Source organism: Urocampus carinirostris, chromosome 5 (assembly GCF_059441175.1).
Source record: "Urocampus carinirostris isolate Australia breed hairy pipefish chromosome 5, RoL_Ucar_1.0, whole genome shotgun sequence".
Taxonomy (NCBI): Eukaryota; Metazoa; Chordata; class Actinopteri; order Syngnathiformes; family Syngnathidae; genus Urocampus; species Urocampus carinirostris.
The window spans coordinates 15,864,362-15,889,225 of record NC_142353.1 but is presented as its reverse complement, the minus strand read 5'-3'; the positions used below and the strand labels follow the sequence as shown (position 1 = coordinate 15,889,225).

At 38.5% G+C, this 24,864-nt stretch overlaps 1 protein-coding gene across 3 annotated transcripts in view; it reads left to right on the top strand.

Moving 5' to 3' along the window:
• ddhd2 (DDHD domain containing 2) overlaps positions 1 to 24,864 on the top strand; it is a 25,946-nt gene extending 1,082 nt beyond the window's left edge. For 2 of the 3 annotated variants that reach the window (XM_088335957.1, XM_088335956.1), the window contains exons 2-19: positions 152 to 280; positions 4,674 to 4,866; positions 8,949 to 9,139; positions 9,219 to 9,308; positions 9,402 to 9,522; positions 12,929 to 13,018; positions 13,098 to 13,239; positions 15,169 to 15,377; positions 15,455 to 15,522; positions 15,599 to 15,718; positions 15,801 to 15,896; positions 16,868 to 17,026; positions 17,115 to 17,141; positions 17,895 to 18,050; positions 18,162 to 18,264; positions 18,338 to 18,499; positions 22,536 to 22,713; positions 22,817 to 24,864. In XM_088335957.1, the coding sequence (XP_088192083.1) occupies positions 161 to 280; positions 4,674 to 4,866; positions 8,949 to 9,139; positions 9,219 to 9,308; positions 9,402 to 9,522; positions 12,929 to 13,018; positions 13,098 to 13,239; positions 15,169 to 15,377; positions 15,455 to 15,522; positions 15,599 to 15,718; positions 15,801 to 15,896; positions 16,868 to 17,026; positions 17,115 to 17,141; positions 17,895 to 18,050; positions 18,162 to 18,264; positions 18,338 to 18,499; positions 22,536 to 22,713; positions 22,817 to 22,898 (2,307 nt within the window). In that variant the 5' untranslated portion in view covers positions 152 to 160 and the 3' untranslated portion in view covers positions 22,899 to 24,864. The remainder of the gene's footprint in view (positions 1 to 151; positions 281 to 4,673; positions 4,867 to 8,948; positions 9,140 to 9,218; positions 9,309 to 9,401; positions 9,523 to 12,928; positions 13,019 to 13,097; positions 13,240 to 15,168; positions 15,378 to 15,454; positions 15,523 to 15,598; positions 15,719 to 15,800; positions 15,897 to 16,867; positions 17,027 to 17,114; positions 17,142 to 17,894; positions 18,051 to 18,161; positions 18,265 to 18,337; positions 18,500 to 22,535; positions 22,714 to 22,816) is intronic. The other variant, XM_088335958.1, reaches the window with a different exon arrangement.

The window sequence follows — 24,864 nt, the reverse complement described above, 5'->3', positions numbered from 1 at the left end:
GTCGCAGCTACAATTTTATGAGTCAATGTTATGTCTGTGTCATTAATTCTAATTTAGTGGTGATCCAATGATGCTGATCTCAATGTAAATTGCTTCTTGTGTACCAACAATAGTTCAGTTTGACGTTTGGTTGTGCGTTTGTGTCTTCCAGGTTAAGCTAATGTCGCATAGTTCTGCTGACCAGGGGGGTCTACCCACGGAAGCCCCTAGCACCAAAGACGAGGACCAACTGAATATCCCTGATCAGACTGCAACCGTAGATATTACACATGTGGACCAGGTGAGAGAACAAACGCGGGATTTTGGTGTTTGAAACTATCATGGGTGATTTGATGATTTCAGACGGGCCAAATTTGATAAAGTGAGCAGGATTGGGGTGGGGGTTGGGAAGATTTTAACACTGGTGTGATGTGCAAACGGCTAAACGACTGTTTCTCAAATTGTTACCTAATGATTGACTAAGGCTTTTATCACGGATGTTAAACACAAGGCAATCAGACCCACAACATTGTGTATTGCGAACATTTGTTCCAATTTGTCTGGATTTGTTTCAAAATTGGTAGGCATCAGCACCCCAGCAACCCTAGTGAGGATAAACAGTGTGGGAAATGAATGGATTCAAAATTGGTCAACAAAGCAATACAGCATTTTGAATATTTACTAATGTGAAAGGTGTAAAGACAGCTTGTTTTTACACTAAAATGGAAAGTTTATCTAGATGTATCTACCCAGCATACTCTCAAGCAATTCCAAACAATATCATCAAAAATATGAACTAAATGCACTTTAACTTTATTTGGAGAAACAAACCGCATTACATGAAAATAGTCACATTGTCAAAAAATAGGTGAGGGTGGCCTGAAAGCAGTAGATTTTGACTGCTTCAATGGAACTCTAGAAATAAAATGGATTCAAACATGGATGACCAATAATAATTTGTTCTGGTATTAAATTTTTAATTGCATATTTAAAAGTCTTGGAGGAATTAATTTTCGTCCTTGGGATTTACCATCTGTTCACAAGACCAAGGTCGTCCCTTAATGTGTGTATGGTATGTATGTGTTGTATGGTTACAAAACGGGATGGTGTAATGGTAGTCTGTACAGCTCATTGAGACTTTCTCTGATTGAGGGCTGTAAAAATAAACATGACTTGACCTCAAGGAAGGTGCCCTCATGATTTTTTTATTTCGTAATATCTGAACATATCACCTGATTTCCTGTGCTAATGAGAAAAGGCGCTTCTGGAATTTATCGTGTGATATCCGGGACTGACACTGAAGGTGTAATTGGTCCGGGACAGTGCAGCCTGCAGCTAGGCACTCTTGCCGTTTCAAGACTGGTTGGAAACATTTGTCGCCATTGATAGGGATGGGTGCTACCAGGCTGTACTTGCTCTAAGACACATCACAGGAAATGGTGCCCCTACAACCCTAGTGGTTACGTCAAGTCAAGTCAGGGCTGCACAGACCAAAGATTATTGCAAACCACAGACTATTATTACACCATCCCCTGATCTAAAAACTTCATGAGAGCAAGGAAAAACTCAAAAACCTCAACATTAGAAAAACAAAGAAACCTTGAGTAGGGACAGTACATGAGGTAACTTCTTCCTGGATGACCAGGCTGTAATGGATATTGTAACAACAAGTAATACACAGATATCGTCAACAGGAACTATAGATCATTCGCAAGCTATAGAATAGAAGTGTGTTTTAAGCCTAGATTTAAACAGTTCCACTGAGGTTGCAAATGGAATCTCACGGGGCAGAGTATTCCACAACATCAGGGCCCGAATGGAGAAGGCTCTCGAAAGGGATAAACAAACCAAACCAATATCATATCACGTGACCATTCAATATAGCGACTATAAAATAGTTGGGTAACGATTACGAGCACAATATTTAATTATATACCGAAAAAAGTGAACAAATGGACCCTGCTCCCCACAGCTGGTTCCATCCGAGATGTCTAATTTTTCCTCTTATGATTGGTCAACATGCATTTTTCTCTGTGTTGAGGACTTAAACATTTTTGAGCATAAAAGGCTAAAATTGTTTAGTATTTTTTGTAGTGGATTTATGAATATTTGTGTTTTTTTAGCGTTAATGTGTTTATATTAAAAAAGGTAAAGTTTCAGTTTTTTATTTTTATCTTTTTCCTTTTGTTATTGCATTTTCCCCTTTGTTTCTTTTTTCCATTTTTGTCGTTTTTTTTCTTTATTCCCCCCTTTTAGGGCCACCATGTGCAAAATGTTACATAATAATTGGTAATGTAATGATTAAAGCAACAAAAACAACCTAAAGAGACGACACTTTTCAGTAAGCCAAGCCCCAAAAAAATACTCTAAAAACAGTTGGAATTCCCATCTCTTCAAGTAAACTCAGGTCAAATACGTCATCAACTGTTTTTCGTATTTCCTCAAAAAAATCAAATTCTTTGACATACAACTTTCTTTTTGAAGTAATGGAAATAGTTACTTTCCCTGGTAACTAATAACTTTTACGATAGACTAATTCAGTTACTAACTCAGTTACTTTTTGGTAGAAGTAGTGAGTAACTATATCTAATTACTTTTTTTTAATAGTAACGTACGTGCCCAACACTGGTCTGAACTGTGGGCCTGTGCAGCCCTTTGATATTCTCTGTGATGAAGGGCGGTACAAACAAATGTGGCTTGACTTCTCTTCTATTTGCATTTTCACTGGGCATACATACTGTTCTGCACAGACTTTCTGGAGACATTTTACATTTTTGCTCCTTTGTTCGTAACTATTTACCATAATGACCTCTTACTCATATGTGTCGATTATTCTCAATAATGAGAACATAATAGAACTGATTATTTATTTTTGTAGGGAACCATTCTAATTTTTGAAAATACCATTACTTTTTTGGGCATTGCCCTACTTTTAAGGCAAACATTAAAACAAATTGTAATTAAAAAAAAAAAACCTACTAACTGAAACAATTTCAACAAACTCTCTGGAACAAAACAATAAAAGTATTTCATTTCAGCAGCTTTGCAGTGTGTCTGTAATGCAGTAGTTAGCACATTCACCTAACATGCAAAAGGTCGCCGGTTCGGGATCGGGTGGAAACATTCGTTGGCCTGGAGAGGGATGGGCGCCACCAGGCTGTACTTGCCCAAGACATATTACCGGATTCGTTGCCCCTACGACCCTAGTGGTTAAAGGCATTTTTTTGAGGCAATGAGTTGACATGTGTTTTTTCTTCTGTTGTGCCACATGTTCTGAATTTGGGAACCAAAATATGACATATTTTCGTGTTATAATGGGCTCACATACTAAAGGGGTCAGTGTTTATCAATTGTGTTCTTTTATGCCTAAAAAAACCTGGTGGGAGTAAATTTTCTCTCGTTTGTATAACAGATGCTATAGCTGTACAAAGGGCTTTCTTATGGGGGAACAGTGCTAAATAAAATGCTGAATGGAATATAAGTGGATAACAAAAACATTTTACCTCTTTTCCTGGAGCAGTACCATTTTTCTAAAATTAATAAGGAATATTTTATCCTTATTATCATTACGGGTGGATAATGGCAAGTTATATTTTGTAAAAATATGGATTAAAATCACAATAGAGAATGACTTTATGATTATTTTATCTTTGCACCAAATATTATGGAAGGTTAATAAATAAGTTGTAGATGTGCAAAACATTTAAAATCTTATTCAAGTGTGTCAAACAACAAATTTCGGCTTCCCAACTCTCCGCTCCTGTTGTGTGTTGCATTACACTTGCATCACTTTGTAACGGCCATATTTAGGAAATTGAAAAAAAGAAATACTGTAATCAAAAAACTCACAATTAAGAGTTTTAATGACACCGTGACCAAGATTCAGCAAACCACTGTGAAAAGATTACTCAAGTCTTGAGCATTTGATGAATGTGCCTCTCGGCAACAATTCCTAACATCTTTCAGAACTCTTAGGCTGTGCCAGGCAAGACTGAAATAGTGTATTAGCTCATCATTGTCACAATTCACACCACGCCAGGCTCCATCAATCTCTGTTCTCTTTAATTCTTATTTAGTGCAGCAATTGATTTGTGCTGTTATCCTGATGGACAAAAATAGCTGCTACATTCTTTACCCACTGAGCAACTTCATGACAAAATGAAAACACTGCCCTTGCATCTTGAGCAAGAAATAGTTTGGCTATACATGGTATTGACATACTGTTCCCATTGGTGATTTCGCAAACTGTTAATATTTTGTGAAATGGTTTTGCAACTGTCTACTGGCTCTTATGAAATATATTTTTTAAAGCATTAATGATTATTTCTGCAATGTCAACTAAACGAACTGTCAACTTCTACCCAACTTGGCAATTGTGCAATTTGTTTCAAGCAATTGAAGGTTCCGAATGGTTGAATTTCAAGGAAGTAGGGCTTTTTACGAGCAGAATTATTGTCACTTGTACAAAGAGAGGAGAGCATGATTAGAGGAGGGCAGAGAAGAAAAGTGCTTTGTTTGTCTGGCCAACGACACTGGAGCCTGGTTCTATGCTGTGTAGTTTTCTTCATTCTCTTCACTTAGACAGTTTGTCTCAGGTTCCTTTGATTGGGCTGCCTAATGGAACAAATTAGAAAGCACTTTAATATTTTATAATTACTGACCGCATTTTACAAATTTGCTGTGTTTTTTTACAGGTTCTGCCCGCAACAGCGGAATTATCTCCGGGTTCAGCTTCATCTTTTGAGATGCTCGACATAGAGTCGGTCACGCCTCCTTACCAAAAAGTCCAGCCTCACTGGTTCTACTGCAAACTGGGTGATGACAGTGTACACTGGCTTCCTTTTAGCAGAGAAGACTCCGACAAATTAGAGAATGCCGACAATTCAAGTAAGCCTGCGCAACGTGTCTTTATATTATGCAGAAGCACATGCTTCTGATAACAAAATGAATATGCTGTATTGACATATTTGAACACAAATGGTATATTTTTCATATAGTTGTCTGACATTTCAATGTTTATATGGTGTTGTCTTCAAAATATCAGTGAGTACTTTGTTGGAGACTTTTAAGTGGGGCTGTCAGCACTAACTTAAAGCGTATGAGGACTGTATAATGAAAGTAATCCTACTTCAGCTCACTTTTGTAATGTGCAGTTTTTCAAATGAGAAAATTTCTTTTTTAACAGAAAAAAGCAGATTAAAACTGTTAAATGTAAATGGTCTGCATTTATATTGCACTTTTCAAGTCAATTAAGACCGCGCAAAGCGCTCTATAATGTGCTTCACACTTTTCCCTTTTACACACACTAGCTAACCGACAGCGTCAGCCATGCAAGGCAGCTAACTACCTGCTCATCGGGGGCATTAGGGATTCAGTGTCTTGCCCAAGGACACTTCGACTTATCACACGGAATAAAACCTGCGACCTCTTGATCCCAATACGAGTGCTTTACCTCCTGAGTTAATGGCACATATTTTAAATTTCACTTTTTATCCAAACAGAAAAAAATATGCATTCCAAACAGCTAAACTATGTTGGCTAACTGTAATGTGATAAAGTACCCAAACATTTTATTGACTTGCCATGGAGTTTATAGTTTAGTAGACAATCAAAACAAGGAGAGAAGACATCAATTAATTTTGAAGTTGCAAGAAGATCATGAGAGGACTTTACAACCCTCCCATGCCCATTTTGTGAAGTATATGCGTTGGTAAACTGCAAAAGTCTGTAGCAAAAAGTACTCATGATTCTCAACAGTTTGAACTCAATGGTTTTAACGTGTGACGTTTGTTCTTCAGACTGCATGCATTTAATTTCAAATATGTTTGTCAGTCTGGCATGACACTCTCTTTATAGCAAAATGTATACATATAAAATGTAAAATGTAAATCGTCAAAACCATATTGGCTTTAACGTCATTTAAATCTTACCAAGGCGAGTCCAACTCCGTTTCGTTTAACTGTCTGACGTTCTCTTTAAATGTTCGTGTGTTACTAAGTTACCGCCATGATGCGCAAAGTCTGCGCTCCAAATATTACAAGTAATCTTTTTTATCCGCCCTATACAGGCGAAAATGCTCTCAAACTTTAGAAGTTATGGTATGCCTAGTTGTTGATGCTTCTGTATGTTTTTTACCGTTTTAGACAGAAACGCTATTGCGCATTAGCGACTCTCAGTAGAGATTACATTCATGTAGAATTTCCTCTCTCTGGGTCAAAAAAGGGGACTGGCAACAATAGTTGACTATGAAATTCATTATTGACTATTTCTATTATCGATTTTTGCCAGGAAGTCGAATCTCGGATTCAGGAGGAACAGTGTGGTTTTCGTCCTGGCCGTGGAACACTGGACCAGCTCTATACACTCTTCAGGGTCTTTGAGGGTGCATGGGAGTTTGCCTGTCCGGTCTACATGTGTTTTGTGGACTTGGAGAAGGCATTCGACCGTGTTCCTCGGGAGGCCCTGTGGGGGGTGCTTCGGGAGTATGGGGTACCGCACAGTCTTATCCGGGCTGTGCGGTCCCTGTATGCCCGGTGCCAGAGTCTGGTCCGCATTGCCGGCAATAAGTCGGATTCGTTCCCGGTGAGGGTTGGGCTCCGCCAGGGCTGCCCTTTGTCACCGATTCTGTTCATAACTTTTATGGACAGAATTTCTAGGCGCAGCCTTGGCGGGGATGGAGTCCGGTTTGGGGGCCTCAGCATTGCGTCACTGCTATTTGCAGATGACGTGGTGCTGTTGGCTTCCTCAGCCCGTGATCTTCAGCTCTCGCTGGAGCGATTCGCAACCGAGTGTGAAGCGGCCGGGATGGGGATCAGCACCTCCAAGTCCGAGGCCATGGTCCTCAGTCGGAAAAGGGTGGTATGCTCCCTCCGTGTCGGGGAGGAGGTCTTGCCCCAAGTGGAGGAGTTCAAGTATCTTGGGGTCTTGTTCACGAGTGAGGGTAGGATGGAACGGGAGATCGACAGACGGGTCGGTGCAGCGTCTGCCGTCATTCGGACCCTGTACCGGTCTGTCGTGGTGAAGAGGGAGCTGAGCCGAAAGGCAAAGCTCTCGATCTACCGGTCGATCTACGTTCCTACCCTCACCTATGGTCATGAACTTTGGGTCATGACCGAAAGAACTCGATCCCGGATACAAGCGGCCGAAATGAGTTTCCTCCGCAGGGTGGCTGGGTTCTCCCTTAGAGATAGGGTGAGAAGCTCAGTCATCCGGGAGGGACTCGGAGTAGAGCCACTGCTCCTCCGCGTTGAGAGGAGCCAGTTGAGGTGGCTCGGGCATCTAATAAGGATGCCTCCTGGACGCCTCCCTCGGGAGGTGTTCCGGGCATGTCCCACCGGCAGGAGGCCCCGGGGGCGGCCCAGGACACGTTGGAGAGACTATGTCTCTCGGCTGGCTTGGGAACGCCTCGGGGTCCCGTCGGATGAGCTGGAGGAAGTGGCTGGGGATAGGGACGTCTGGGCTTCCCTTTTAACGCTGCTGCCCCCGCGACCCGACCTCGGATAAGCGGAAGACAATGGATGGATGGATGGATGGATGGATTTTTGCCGACAATGTCCTAGTTTCAACACCAATCAACCAGGGACAGCTCCAGGATTAAATGTAGGATTAAGGGGCTTAAGTGCACCTTGGTGAGGATATCTGTAAAGAGGCAATTGATGGTACAAATGAGTCTAGTCTACTGCTGTTCACCAACACCAACCTTTTAGCTTTGAAATAAATGTTTACGCACTTTTACTCTGACCTTTCTCTGTATGGGCCTGTATGGGCCGAGTCTGCTTCCCTGTGTAGTGTGCTACACACATATACAACACGGTGGAAGTTGAATTTCACCTTGAGGCAATTTGAATGGAATTTGAAAATACGTTTGGGCAATCTTCCCCCAGAATGTAAAATGGTGTCGTGGCAAAAAAGTGCCTATCAACACAAACATTGACTTTAAAAGCTTTATTCTTGGTAGGAGTGGAATGACAATGGCAAATTCACGATATTTCAACATTAAGATTTTTACCATATGTCATTGCTGTCATGCTATTAAACAGCACATTAGTTTAAGGGAAAGTGTGTATTATTTAAACACAAGTGCTAAAAAGCACAATGAATAATACAAAGAAAAACACACATTTTTACTTATTTTTCCCAGCCTTTTTGACTTCTTTTGGGGTAATCATGGGAGCAATATGGTGGACAAATATGTAAGCTACCTTTGGGTGAGCCCAAGTTATGTAAAACAAATGCTAATTTCTTGACCTTCGAGTGGTTTTAAAAAAGGCATGTTTTTATACTAGTTAATGTATTTAAAAAAAAATTAAATCAATATTGTTTTTTATATTGGTTACATTTTTCTTATACCACTGGGACGCACAAAATTATGCTCGCTGTTCTTTTAATGTTTGTATTACGTTTGGGGGGTTCACCACTCTCCGGTGGAGATTATATTATTTATTTTAACTCATAGTTTTTATTGAGTTTTCAACAACTTTCCATACAAAGATCAAATGAAATCCTACCCCAAACAAACTCTGGCAAAAGAGCAGTTCAACATCATATGTGGAAAAATAAAAAGCAGTATACTTAACTTGGCATGTGGTGCAAAGCAGTACGAATACAGAGGTGGTTCAGATTCTGGTGCAGGGTAAAAAGGTTACCAAATTCATCCTATCGCTCATAGTTTGGTGCTTTTTTAATCAAATTATTAGAAAAATAACTTTGCCTTAGAGCAATTTGTCTTTGTCTTTTGCTTTTTTTTTTTTTTTACAATATCCTGACTTTTATTCAGTCGTATCCAAAGCTTTGTCTTACGTTTTTAACAATTTAACCAGAATATTGTGATAATTATCATATATTGATAAAAAGAAATGGAAAGAAAATGGTTTACTTCAGTTTAAAGCTAATAGGCTGTATGGTAATATAATGCAGCCCTTTTTATTAATCTATTAATGTTTTAACATTTACCATTACATGGTCTATAGGAGGCAAGGATGAGGAGGTTGTTATGGCTGTGGAGGGCGAGCGCTACGATGTTCATATAAAGGAGAGGAAATGCTATGCGGTGTACTGGGAACAAGCTCCAACTGAGGTCCGTCGCTGCACTTGGTTCTCCAAGGGAGACAAAGATACAAGGTTCATTCCATACACCGAGGACTTCAGCAACAGCCTGGAGGTATTATTACCCCCAAAAAGCTCCTCTGCATTTCACATTTCCCTCAATAGGTCAAAGCTAACCCTTTCCAGTTTTACAGGACGCCTATATGATCGCTGTTACTTTAGACGAGTGGAAAAGAAGACTGGATTTCCACACAGGAGAGACGGTCATCTTACACAATCCAAAGGTAAATCCTGCGCTTTTTTGTCACCAGACATTCTTCTGTTCGTTTGATTTTTTTGTAGTTGTCCTCAATTCCTTTCTTTTGCTTCTTTTTTAGCTGATAATGCACTACCAGCCAATAGGATTGAATGAAGACTGGGTCTCCTCACCATCTGAGAACACCCGTCCTCGAACAGTCAAACGTGGCATCAACAACATTCCTGTAGAAATACCAGATGGTATGCTGTTGCCATTTATTTGTAATAGAAAAGTTTTTAACAAACACCCGCCTATTTAAACGGCTATAGATCGGGGAACGGCAAACCGTGGCTGAGGAGCCGCATGCGACTCTTACAGCGCTGAGAGGTGCTCCCTTTGGCTTTTCCAAAAATATTTACAAACTGAAAAACAAGCGGTAGGGAAATATACATATATATATATATATATATATATATATATATATATATATATATATATATATATAATTTAATATGGTTTCTATGGGAGGATGAACATGTTTTTCAATGCTTTGAAAATGGGAAGAACAAATATTAAATTTCAACTACTAACTGGAACGAGTTCAAGAGCTAAACTAGTAAACTGCTTTTCTCTCTCTCTCTCTCTCTCTCTACTGTCTCTACTGTCCCGTGTTAGAAGAGCTGTGCAAGCCTAAGCGCTGCCCATGTAAAGGGGCAGCGAGACAAGATTGTTTTCAAAAATTCGGAGGGTGTGTGACTAAAAATAGGAGAACAGAAGATTGCCTGAATGTTTGCTCTGTATAGAAAACTTAACATAATCAAAATGAGTAATGCTGAAAACCATTTCTCAGGAAGGCATGCTACATTTGCAGCCGAGAACCAGTAGAGAGTGAGAAGTGCAATCGCATCACTTCTGTATAAATTACAGGAGCGCAAACTAGATTTAAGAAGTGGATTTCATCTTTTAAACTTCACTACCACTGAAGTTTTGTTGCAACCCAGGGGATAATAATGGGTAGAAAATCGTTCACATATAGTGACAGCATAAAGGAGTCATTCATCAACATATCGGAACACTTATTTAGGCAGTTCAAGAACAAGACCAAGATAAGACAGAATAGCAAAGACATTCCTTTCTAAGAAGGGGCCAAAAAACGGCAGACATTACCAAGCAGCAAACCCAGGACATTCAGCGCCAGCAGGGGATGCTGCTGCGTTTTACCCTTGCACTGACTTGTCCGTCATTAGCTCAGAAATCAAACTTTAAATGTATTAATTTGTTTTTATATATTTTACATTTTCAAAATGTGCTGTTTTATTTCTAAAAATACATCCTGCAATTTATTTCGCCCTATTTTTGCTCATATCAGGGGAAATTTTAGGTTTAAAGCTTTTGGGGTGTTGAGCACCCTCAGTGTATGGCTGGATACATTTTTCATATCACTTAAAGTGATTTTGAACCATTCAACACTGTTCAGGAGTGTCATTTTTTATTTCTGAGCCTTACATTACACTTTGTGCTTAGCTGAACCACTATTACTAGGCCATGCCCAGTTTCTACTCATTTATTACTAATCGAGTATACTTTCACATGCACATACAGAAGAAGCATGGAACCCAATATACAAAGATGCATTATTTTCAACACTTTATTTGACCACTCTACACTTTAAAGATTAAACTGTGTCGCCTGACCTTAATAATTGCAAACCAGTCAATAACTTTTTGGTGTTGCACCTGGTCAAGCACATCTTTTCGATTTCCTTCACAGCCAGGTGGTGGAGTTTGTTTTGACCAGTGGTCCTATGTTAACCGCCGAAAGACCTTTAGCAGCTGCTTATTGGAATTGTTAGGCAAATCTGAATTTAGTAACTGCCTCCAGAGTTGGAAATGCTGCAATATCCAGGAGATTATACACTAAGTTCTCTTTAATGAAACTGGACTCCGTCTTTCTCTTCAGAAAGTTTTTTTTCAATCACCTCTTCTGTTGACTTAAATTCAATGCCATAATGCACTGCCAGTGTTGACAAATGAGGCACAAATAAAAAAAAAGTCAGAAATAGGACTGCATGCATGAAAGGGGATTACCTCATGTGCGGTCCCTTCTCAAGGTTTCTTCATTTTCCTCATATTGATGTTTATGAGTTTTTCCTTGCCCTCATGTAGGTTTTAGATCTGGCGATGGTGTAATGATAGTCTGTGGTTTAAAATGATCTGTGGTCTGTGCAGCCCTTTGAGACTCTTTGTGATTAAGAGCTATTCAAATAAACATGTCTTGAATTGACATGCATGAATCCCATCAAGTAAGTCCTGATAAATATCAGAAAACCACGTCTGTGTTGTCAAACACAAGCTGTTTTATTAGCAGAAAAGATAAGAATTCAGTTTTAGAAAGATCAGTGTCAATTAATACATTTTTTTATTTAATAGTAAGTCGTTTATAGGTAATCCTTCAAAATGTGAGGATAATGTGGTCAACGGAGGAGGACAAAATACATAATTATCAGAATACGTCTTAAGATTTGTTCTGGATGGGATCTTTTAACTTCAGCCATTGTTCATATTTTGCTTCTTCGTGAGTGTGTGTAATAGTCTCTCATCTGAACATGGTACTTTTATACAGAAAATAACTGCGAATACTGATGATGGTGATGGCAAGATGACCTTACACATAGCTAACACGCACGCAACAATTATCATAGCTTAATTATTTAGCTAGGCTGATCACTGTTGCATTCGATTCAATGCGGCTAAAAAAAGGACTAATATCTGTTGATGGTATCAAAGTCATGTTATTGGGCAGTCAAATAGTTGTTCAACATAACCACTGTATAACATACTCTTACTGTAATACTCTGGAGCCTCTACAGACTCCGCCGCTAAGCCGCAAGTAACACTCCCCGAGCAAAAAAGGGAATCAAATGGACTGAACCATTTAAAGGCAGTGGAGTTTTTCTGACTGAGTTGTTCACACTTGTTTTTTTCAAAACTTTTTAAAATCCAGTGTTTTTATCACATTTCAGCCTTCTCTGTCCTTTATAAAAGAAAAGAGATATAAAAAAGCTATAATATAATATTTCGGGATGCTTAGGTTGAATTTGGGGGTGCATGAGCACCCTTCAAAGCGGGCTGGTTATGCCCATGGCCCAAATACGGGGTACGTTATGCATATTCCACCTTGATGTTGTTTTTTTGTATCATCAAAATGAAATCAAGAATCTGATTTTTTTTTCTTTAATTCTATCAAAGCAACGAAACACACTGTCATTTATTAATATTGTGAGTTAAACTTCATTGCATCTTTCAACTAAGTAATCACGCGGTACATTCTCCACAAAATGCACTGCAGGGAAAAAAAATATTTAATGATGATGGCTCATTATGTATTTGTAGCGAATTTAGTCCTTTGACTGTTGGCAAATATAGCTAAAATAAATGAGTACAACTTGTGTTGCCTTCATTATAAGGCTTTCAATTTATTTCTGCGACTCTAGACATTTTGGATTTTTTTTTTGTTTTACTGGCCCAATATGGCTCTTTCAACATTTTGGTTTGCCTACCCCTGTTATAGATGATCAAACCTACATTTCCTGTTCAAAAAACTTGCACTGTAGTGATTCAGTATCTCAAGCTGAGTTCTGGTTTTCTTTTCTTTTTTCTTTTAAAGGTGAACCAGAAAAGGTTGATCACCTTGTATTTATGGTCCACGGCATTGGCCCTGCTTGTGACCTGCGCTTCAGATCCATCATCCAATGTGGTAAGTAGATATTTTTGCCTGTCTGCAAGCATTTTTTGAACATTATATGGGAATTTTGCATTCTTTTATTTTTTTCCAGTGAATGACTTCCGTAGTGTGTCCCTGTCCTTGTTGGCCTCTCATTATAAGAATGCTCAGTTAGAGGGCAGGGTTGGAAGAGTGGAGTTCCTCCCAGTGAACTGGCACAGCGCTTTACATGGAGATGCTACTGGTGTTGATGAGTAAGTTTTTTTTGATGGACCAGGTAAAAATAACAAAAAATAAAACAACATTCGGTCCCTTAAAGCAAGGACTAACAGGCTCAGATGACAGATGATAATTTCTTCTCCAGAGCCATTACCACCCTGAACAAGCACACAAGACTGAAAAAAATATCCTGCATGTATAGGACAATGTATATTCATATTTTATTCATTTAGTCTTATTTATCCACAATGTTGCTGCTAATGTCATTGCACGGTTTTTCTAGTGCACTTACAACTCATGCAAGTCTACAAGCACTACCTTGTGAACATTGTCCATTTGTAATTATATTTATTTTTTATATGTATTTTTTTGAACTCTTTTATCTTGCAAAGGGACAGTGTGTATATCAAGCGACTCCTAGTGGCAAAAAAAGTCATTATGTTAAAAATATTGATGTAAATGATGAGCAAAAATACATGTAATATCATAAACATGATTTTTAAAAATACTCATTGGTCGAAAAATTATCATTATTTATACATTTCATGAGCCTGACCTAAAAAGAGTTGACATAACTGTCTGCCGTCAAGCAATTAATTTTGAACTTGCAAGGAGGGCAGGGAGAAAAGCCTTCGGATACAGAATTTCAACCCGTTAGAGAGGCCCTCCCCTGAAGCCCTGTCTTTTAATTACATATCCTAGGTTACAAAAGCAGATCTGCCCAATAGGGTGTGGGAATCAAAGGACAGCAACATGATTGACCGATGCTGACAATGATGTAATCGGAAATAAAAAAAGAACAACAATGCGCCATAAAAGTCAAAAAAACAAATTGGCATCCTATGAAATCTTCTTTTCGGGTGTCCAATATTAAAACCTGAATAAACCTACTAGTACCCATAAAAAGATCTAAAAAGCTGGGCAAAAAAATTATAAGTAAAATTGTTCGTTTGGGTTTTTTTGAGTCGCCATAGTTTGTATTATTCTTTGTGCTTTTTAGCACTTGTTTTTGGTTGCAGTACACCGTACAGTGACATCTACTGGTCGAGAAATACACACAGTCCCTCTAAGACCTTTATTACACTTTTATCCTGGAGTATTATCAGCTCGGTGGCCTTGGGGGGTATGGCGCCCGCCCCGAGACTGGGAGGTTGTGGTTCAAGCCTCGGCCGAGTCATACCTAAGACTTAAACATTGGTACCCGTTGCCTCCCTGCTTGGCGTTCAGCATTAGGGGTTGGAATTGGTGGGTTTGGTCACCTAATGACTCCCAACACATCAGTTGGGTTGAGTGAGGGGGCTGGGAATCCCCTCCTCTGTATCAATCTCCCAAAAAGAGTCAGAAATGACTCTAGCCACCTCCCACTCGGGCGATATGGCTGCGGTATATATATATATATAGATATATATATCTATATATATCTCATCTCATCTCATTAGCCGTACCGCTTATCCTCATTAGGGTCGCGGGGGGGGTGCTGGAGCCCATCCCAGCAATCATCGGGCAGTGGGCAGGGGACATCCTGAACTGGTTGCCAGCCAATCGCAGGGCTCACAGGGACAGACAACTCATTCGCTCATTCACACCTAGGGACAATTTGGACCGGCCAATTCACCTGAAATGCATGTTTTTGGAACGTGGGAGGAAACCGGAGTGCCCGGAGGAAACCCACGCAAGCACGGGGAGAACATACAAACTCCGCACAGGAAGTCTGGACCTGGATTTGAACCCACGACAGGTTCCCATGACATGAACTGTGCCGCACAAGCGCTAACCACTGTGCTGCCATATATATATATATATATATATATATATATAATCCTGGAGTTCCACGTGTAATCTTATAAAAAATGTACACTATGTAGTTAAGAATCACAATAAAGACGGGTTCTATTCTATTCTATTGTAACCGCATTGTTAACTTAGACTCATTGGATTTTTTTTTTCCACTTCTTACTTTACAGGGACATCGACAGAATCACTCTGCCGAGCATCAGCAGACTGAGACATTTTACAAACGACACGCTGCTTGACTTGTTTTTCTACAATAGTCCAACCTACTGCCAGACCATAGTGGACACAGTAGCCTCAGAGTTCAACAGACTTCACACCCTCTTCAAACAGAGACACCCCGACTTCAACGGGGACATATCTGTTGTGGGTCATAGCCTTGGTTAGAAACACACTTAACACAATTCTGCAGAATTTACACTTCCGCTTTATCCTAAAATGTTACCTTCCTTTTGACAGGTTCTCTGATCCTGTTTGACTTGTTAACAAACCAGATAGTTGGTTCTGAGGAATCACCAAAAGATAAGGTACAGTTGAGATCTTTTTTGATGAATGATTTAGAAATGGTTTTTTTTTTTTTTTAAAAAAAACATCATCTTGAAGGAGCAGTATGACGAACGTTCTCATCCGGATCATGATGCACTCGAGCAAACTCTCGCCCGGCTGGGCCTTCAGAAATATTCTTCCACATTAAAGGCAGAACATCTGGACCTGGAATCTCTGGTAATTCAAAAAAGCAGAAGAGCAAATATGACATTTTGTGTTATTCCACTGTATATTTAAAAAAAAATTATTGTTCCTTTAGGCTCTTTGCCAGGAACGTGATCTTAAAGATATAGGAATTCCCCTTGGACCCAGGAAGAAGATCCTGAAATATGTCAGGAAAAAACACTTTTCAGAGGTAAGAATTCACTTCATCAGTGCATCTGTTGTATTTGAAAACAAAACAGTGCAGGGAAAAGTTCTGGGAGTACTTTTATACAGTGGACCCTCGCTGTTTGTGGCTAGCCCACTGATGGGTTTATTTTATTTTTTTAATATTGAACAAATGCAAAGGAGATGTCATATTTTTACTATTAATGTGCACTGTTGTTCATTGTTTTGACATAATTTTCGCTATCGCCCAATAATGTTGCTGTTTTTTTATTCCCACACCCATTTGGGCTCATTTGCTTTTTTGTAACCTTGAAGATTTCATAAAAAGAGGATGTTAGGAGAAGGTTTTTCAGAACATATTTGGAATTTTACACTGTCGTGTTCTTGCAATTTCAAAATTAATTGATCTTTTCTCTTTTTTTTGAGTGTCTACAGAACTCTAAACTTATCAGTATGTCAATAAGATTTTTTTTCCAAAGCATTTCAGTTAGCCATTATGATTTAGTTGTTTGAAATGCACGGGGAATGGAAATGTCTTATCTAAAGTCAAGTCAAGTCATGTTTATCTTTAAAGCCATTTCACACAAGAAGTTTCAAAAGGCTGCACAAACCACAGACTATTACAGATTAAAGGGTCTAAAGACTTCTCTCCCTTTTTTTTCCTTGCCTGTTCAAAATCTATTGAAGTCTTCCTTTTCTATATAATAGTTTACAAAAACATGAACATATGTGACTTAAATCTACGTGTCTCACCAGCTATGTGGGAGTCCACTGTATATTTGATTTCTTCACTTTTAATTAAAAAATCTGATTAAAACTGAAGGGTATTGTGCAGTGTTTTAAGAAGAGGGATTTTCTTTACTCAAATTAGCTAAGAATTGGGCTTTAAGGAAATCAGAACCGGAAGCCATGTTAAAGTTCAAAACTCAATTTGTTACATTGTATTTATTCTCAATAGTAAAACCAATAAAACAATGCTCATCCATTCTGTTTTAGGACTACAAAGCAGTGTGTGGAGTGCGACAAGGTTCTCAGTGCTGTGAGGACAGTGGTGACCAGTCTACGCAATCCGCAGTCGGAAAAAGCCAGTTCCTCAGAACGCAGTCCATCACGAGCGCTGTGGACTATGAATATTTCAACATGGGGATTGGACAGGTACATGCCAGCATGGAAATTAAATTGTTTTGCTCTAAGCTTTCACGCATCACCTTCCTGCTTCTCTTCCGCCTGCTTGCTCGGACAGACCAGCGGAGGCATGGCCAAGGGACAGGTTTGTCTCAAGTGGTGTCCACATGATAGCCTTGAAACACAGTCAAGTCCAGGGGGTCACCACTATAGTCCTTGTCTGCATTATGTAGACTGAAGGTCTTTTTTTTTCAAAGGAAATCATAGATTTTTTTTCCCAACTGTAGCTCATCATTCATTATGATGGGGTGTTGACTTAAGCTGGAATTATTTGGAATTGCCCTTTTTTTTTTTTTAAATCGCCACGATTTTTTTAAAGGTAAAGTGTGTAATATTTGACCACTACATGTCTCTGTATGTTGTTTTACTAATGTTTTTTTTTTTTTTTTTTATCCACTCATTTATTCATTCATTCACTTTTTTACCTGTAACCTCCAAGTAACTCTCAAATGGCAGACACAAATCATATCTCAAGCCTACCTTTAGCTAATCTGGGAAAATACATATTCTCAAATATTTTTAGAAAAAAGAGAAGAATATCAATATAATGGAATATGGAAAAAAAATAATTTCTGTTGGTGACCCTAGTTAATATCACTTATCATGAATATTTTTTTATTGGTCGTAATAGACCATGGAACCCTAGATCTCCTCACTTCCTGTTGTCTTTCAGTCGTGCACAATTGAACAGCTCTTTTCCTTGTTTGCACTTACTGCTTTGGAAGAACTTTAGCATGATTTTACTGTATTTGTCTTAAGATTGTGAATTGCCAGACCACTTTCTAAATTCTCTGTATTTTTGCTGTTTGATGAAATAGAATAAATCCTCTCTTTACAGGTTTCTATTGATTACCCACAGCTGTCATTCCAGCCCCAGACCTTTTTTGCATTTGGATCTCCAATTGGAATGTTCCTAACTGTCCGTGGACTTAAACGTATTGACCTCCACTACAGCTTCCCATCCTGCAAGAGCTTTTATAACATCTATCATCCAGTGCGTATTGATAAATAGTTACGTACCCATTGTGAAGATGTAGATAACACTCAATTTTGTTATTATTTATTGAAATCAAAAAACACTGAAAGCTTTTCTTTCAATGTGCAGTTTGACCCTGTCGCTTACCGGATTGAGCCCATGATTATTTCAGACGTTGACTTGGAACCCATGCTCATTCCACACCATAAGGGCCGCAAAAGGATGCACTTGGGTGTGGATTCTTGTTTTTGTCAGTCTTTGTGCTTTTCTTCAAGTGTCCTAAACATGTGAAATTTATCTTGTAGAACTGAAAGACAGCTTAACCCGAATGAGCATAGATTTGAAAAATAATGTCCTGGGATCATTACGGACAGCTTGGCAGTCACTTTCCAGGCTTCCTGTTGCTGCACTGCCCCCAGTGGATGAAGGAGAAACTTCAACAGAGGAAAACCCTCAAGAGACACAGGGTAGGTTTAGCTAGGTTGTGAACTATGGTAACTTTTATGAAGATTTTTGCATATCTGTTTGTGTATCTGGGTGTGCATGTGTCTAACTAACGCCCTTGTCTTTACGTTCCTTGCTTTCTACTTGTCACCGTCCTACGTTTTTTTCTTTTACGCTGTCTGGTGGTCTCCCCCGCTTCCAACAGACCCTTTTCACTCTACTGTGAACCCAGCTTTTGCTGCAGTTTGTGTCTCTGCTCGGGGGGAAGAAAAAGGGGGGGACTTATGTACTAAAATAATGGAGTGGCCCAGGGCCCTCCATAAGCATTACTCGAAAGGTAAGCCAGGGAAGTCACCTCAGTGATTACGAAAAAGTATCATATTTACTCAAATATTGTAATTAAAAGTTACAAAATAATATAATTCTATTTGATTAATATGATAACAATTATACTAAAACAATCAACATTAAAGTGTTTTGTAGTGTCCAAAATAACTAGATCAAGCCGATTTTTCCACAACTGTTTAAATAATTGAGCCTTTGTTCCAAACTTTTGCTTCATCTAAAATTGTCGAAATCATCTGATCACAACAGTAATGATTCCGATTCAACGTTTTGAAGTTAAAAACTGACTCTGAAATTAAACCTTTTTGTAAGCCAAATTTCATTTTTCATTTTGTGTTCAACAGTGCTGGTCACATTACTTTAAAAAAGTAATTTGTTATCGTTGCTCACTACTTCTTCCAAAAAGAAAGAGTTAGTAACTAAATGACTCTATAGTAAAAATAACTAGTTACCAGAAAAAGTAACTATTTCCATTACTTCAAAAAAGAAGTTGTGTGGGAAATAATTTGACAATTTCTGAGCAGAATCCGAGTCTGTTGAATAGAGACGAACAGACAAAATCCTGTAATATTTATAATAATAATAATAATAATTTCCTTTGTATTGTCATTCTATGTAACAATGTACACAGAACGAAATGTCGATACACCTGACCCGTTGTAGCGAGTCGATGCAGCCGCAGCCAACAGAGGGCGCCGCCATTATACCAATTAGGTATGTCTCGGCCGAGGCGCGAACCAGCGACCTCCCAGTCTCAAAGCGGGCACACTACCATCTAGGCTACTGAGCTGGTATTGCACCCAACCTTATAAATCAACAAAAAAACGATAAAATACAAAATAATTTTAACCTTTCTTATGCTAAACAAATTTAAAGTCTACAACACGGAATCCCCCAAAAAGCATATTCATTAATTTTAAGAGAAAAACTGCATCTTGGAGGGTACCAGCTGTTGTGGAGCCGGCTCCCTTTGATAATTCCCAAGAGCTGGCTCATAAAGATATTTCATTTGCGAAGGACACTAGTCAGTTGCCGCTCCATCAACAAATGTCAACAACAGCACTGGTGGCTCACGTTTTCCGCGACTCAGCCCTCATTTGCCTTTTCTTTCGGCACATTAATGAATACTATATTTGTACTCGATATCTAACTATATGGTAGTTGCCATTTTGAATGGTGACAAGATGTGAAAAGACATGAGTTAAACTACTCGGAGTAAAATAGAAAACCGTGCCGCTAAAAACCGCGTCCGGTTTGCGGGGACACCCCGCTGTTGGCGTTCTGCAGACAAAGAAACGCACTGTTTTTGACAGTAACAAATGCGGCGGAAGAAATAAAAAGTAAGATTAACCCATTAATAAGAAAAAATAACGCAGTTTTGTAACGCCGCTATTTATAACGGCGTTATTCCCATCACTGATGTTTAAAAAAAAAATGATATTAGGATTTCTGAGCAAGCCGATTGCAAATACCTCAGATTTCCCCCAAAAATAAAAATAATGATCAGTGTCATAATTTTGAAGGAGCTACACTTTAATTTATTAATTCCCGGTTCATTGATTTGACAATTAAGTACTATGCATCCATCCATCCATCCATCCATCCATTATCTGCACTGCTTATCCTCAGTAGGGTCGCGGGGTGCTGGAGCCCATCCCAGCTATCTTTAGGCAGTGGGCAGGGGAAACCCTGAACCGGTTGCCAGCCAGTCGCAGGGCACACAGAGACAGACAACTCACTCGCTCATTCACACCTAGGGACACCAATTTGGACCGGTCAATTAACCTAACATGCATGTTTTTGGAATGTGGGAGGAAACCTACACAAGCACAGGGAGAACATGCAAACTCCACACAGGAGGCTCGATCTCATGACCGTGCTGCAATACATACCCACGTTGACTTAAAAAAGGCAATAACCATATGTATTCAAAAGTAAAAGATCAAAACATTTCAACTATATAGGAAACAGCAACGTTTTTGTATGTCCCAGTAGCAAGAGAAGTTACTCTAAACCAGTGCTTCTCAATTATTTTCTCTGATGCCCCCCTGTAAGAGAAAAAACTTCACAATGCTACATTGCAAATATGTTTTAAAAGCCCTCTCTTTTGTCTATTTTTTAAATTAAAGCTCCTGGGTTACAAAAAGCAGATCCACACTAAAGGGTGTGGAAATCAAAGAACAACAATATTACTAGCCGATAGTGACAATGTTTTAAACAGTGAATAATAGTCAGAATAACGTACTGGCATCCTGTGCAATCTTCTTTGCAGTTTCCAATATTAAAAACAGAAACGAGAATAAACTTCAGTTTCAAAGTTTAATTCACATCCAGTATATTATGGACATTCAACACTTATTGTTTTGGGAAACAGATATTTGATGACATATCAGACAGTGTGGCACTCATCAGTCTGACTCATGATTAGGCTATGAAAACATGAATAATGAAACTGCTTTTGTCCTTGTTTGGAGTCCAACTGAAGGACTCAGTTGTTAAAATACTGTTATTTTTTGTCCATAATTAAACCTGCATTTTAAATTATCATCTGATGACTAGTTTGAGGGCCAATCCTCAAATAATAGTCAAACCTTCCCATGTATAACCAGTGTTGGGTGCAACACTGAAAAAATGTAAAGTCTTGCAGTTACTAGTTACTTAATTTAAAGTAACTGCATTGCCCCCCAGATTACTGAAACCCAAAAGTAGTGTGTTACTCTGAATGTAACTTTCCAGTCACAAATTACCGTATATACTGTATTGAAGCCGATTCTTTAGAACTGCTTAAAAACAGCCGCATAATAAACAAAATGGAAGAAAATGTGTACACCAACCCGAGGAAGACGTGAACCCTTTTCATATCTCTTGACTTGTGCAATCTTGAAAGCTTGCAAACGATCACAGCCAAGACACTCCATATCAATTTTGTCTTTGTCTTCAAACCACTTCAATATATCCTTCTCCATTTCTCAGTAATGTTTAAGGCATTTTCTTTTTTTCTCCTGGCGTGGTGTATTGCAAAACGAATTTTACAAATAAAAAGACCAACATTCATTACTTTTTTACCATAAATTCTGTGGTCATGTTTGCCCCATTGATTTAGTTGTTCCTGTACAAGCCACGCCCCATACTCTCGTGCTGCTTACATTAATTACACACAACCGAATGGGCGCATATAAGCTGACCCCCTGAATTCAGTATTTCATTTTATAGTTGTAAACACTCCTTAGATGTGAGTATATATGGTAAGCAGAATATCAGTTGGGAGAAATTACGCATTCTCGTACGCTGTGCTTGAGATTGTGCCACCTTAACTGTATTTAACTGTATCTTATAGGTAGAACTAAACATGTCCACCTTTTCAATACGAGTATCAAGTGCAATGTTGCAGCCGGATGGAACAAAAGAGTAACTGTCAGTATGGAAAACATTGTAACTCATGATTTGCTTTTAAAATGTAGCAAAGTAACATACTATGTAGTTAACGACAGTTGAAATGCAAAATTGTATTAATGAGGCATTACAGTACTCGTTACACCAAGAAAAGTAATTGTGTTCCAGGACCATGTTCCTTTGTAACGCGTTACCTCCAACACTGTATATAACCTTCCTAGTCATGAAAAAGTCACGTCAAGATCCACCTCAATGCCTTTTTCTTGTCTTCAAAAGATAAATGTGTGAGAGGCAGCTAAAATGTTTCTGTTGTGCCCGCAGGCGAGCACGAGGACATTGAATCATCAGAATCAGCGGAGCAGCCTCAGCAAGCCGAGCAAGCAGAAATCAAAATGGGAATGTTGAACGGAGGACGAAGGATTGACTACGTTCTGCAAGAAAAACCCATAGAGAGCTTCAATGAATATTTGTTTGCCATTCAGTCTCACCTTTGCTATTGGTGAGTTCCATCTATAGTTTAAGAGGAAGTACCCATCAGAAATGCCCTTTAATTCCTTCCCCTTTTCCCATAAATTTATATTTTCTTACGTTTTGTCTGTCAGGGAATCTGAGGATGCCGCACTGTTGCTGCTAAAGGAAATTTATGACAAGCTGGATGTGACAATGGAACAGACTCAACAATAACTCTTGCAATTCAGGAACCTGGCAGTGAGATGAATTACAGTTAGCCCAGAGGTTGTGCAATCTTCCTTCAGAATGCACTTCGGACAGAGTATTAATACAAAGTATTGGTAATCACCCGTGTGGGGTTGGTGTCTGCTTATATTCAATATCATATTATGCTATGTGTTGCACTTGTCATTTTTTCCTTACCGTGCACTTTCATTGCTATCAGCATATCAAACGCACAATTGTTAAGAATTTTGTCTTGACCATAAGTTTAGTATATACAAAAAATGCCTTTCTTTGTTACGCTATTTATAATCAAAAGTTTTGAAGTGAGTGTTCTTTTTCCTGTAAATCCAAAATGTTTTTGAATGACTGAAATATTTTTTTTATTATACCCAGCAAAGTTGAAGTTGTGTGGGTCTGTTCCGAGTTTCTCTTCCCGATAACCTAAAAAAAAAACCATCTACTGCTCTCATGTTGTACAATTTTGCAAACATGTATTTGCACTCTTATTCACACAAAGATATGGAGCATTTATTTCCAAAATCAAGTTTCTCATCTGCTAAAAAAAAATACTGTAAATAAAAAAATTGTTAGGACAGCGCATTTCTATAAGTCAAGGGCAATTTTTTTTTTTTTTTTTTTTTTTTGCAGTGCTGTTAAGTAATATTTTAAATTGGGCAATTTTCAAATTATGCTCATTAGAAGTACAGTCGATCCCCCCGGATACCACATTAATCAGTTCTGAGGCGGGGATCGCAGAATGAAATTGCCGTATAGCGTGGGATGGAAACCTATGGTATTGCATAGCTAATTAATTCCGAACCATCAGTACCCTAGATAAAAACCATTGAAATAACAAAATAGTATATAGTACGTAGTACTGATGTGTGCTATAATACACATGTATAAGATTACCAACTTGCATGCAGGACGGGGTAGGAGCAGAGGATTAAAAATTAAATTGATTTTAAAACGGCCACTTGCAAGGATTTTCATGGCCCTAGAAGATTTCCATGCTTCAATCGCCTCCCCACTTTAAATAATTGTATAATCGATGATTAGTTATGGCGTTGCAACTTAGCAAGGGCAGCCATTTGCCTTTGTATTCCTTGATAATTGCACGCTTTGTTTCCATGGTTATCATGTTTTTGCTTCTCCCTTTAGCATAACTGCATCATTTGAGACCCATGGTGAGTAAATACAGAAAGAAAAAAGCAGTATTATAACACTAGAGCACAGTGTTTACAAATAAACTAGATTCTGAACTGAATGAAGAGAAAACAAGGCATCATGAGAGGTAGTTAGCCTAATAGTGTTTTGGCATTTTTATCTATCTAGCTATCTATCTAGCTATCACTAATTTTAGGAATTAATTATTCCAAATTATACTTGAACATAAATGCAGACCATTTACCACTGAAAATAATACTTAAAACACGTTTTTAAAATCCAAATAGTACAACAATAAGAAGAATACTTCAGAGCAAAATCATCTACATTTTACTTGGAACGATAATTTTAATGCAAATCACTGGTTTGTAATTTTAGTTTTTGTAGACTGCTCTGTTTACTTATTTGTGTTGACCTGATTTCACAATTTCATGCAGAACTATTATACTGTAGTTTTCACTTTTTCATTTTCATACAGACAGTACTTAATACGTAATAACTAAAATCAGACAAAATCTTGAGTCTTTAATTCATATGGCTCTAGCAACTACCTTGTTTACTGTACTGCTACCTTTTTAAATGATACCAATGAAACATCTGTTTGTCTTGAACATTTTTCGACACTTTTCAAAAAAGCACTGAACATGTACTGTGTTATATACTTGACATTTATACTCAAGCCATGGTGATTTTGGTGACGCAAACACAAAAAAAGGCTCTATGCCACTTTTTTGTGTGCCCTAATGATGTAATGTATTCCACAGATATTTTTACTATACACAATAAAAAATCTAGAAATTAAATGTGA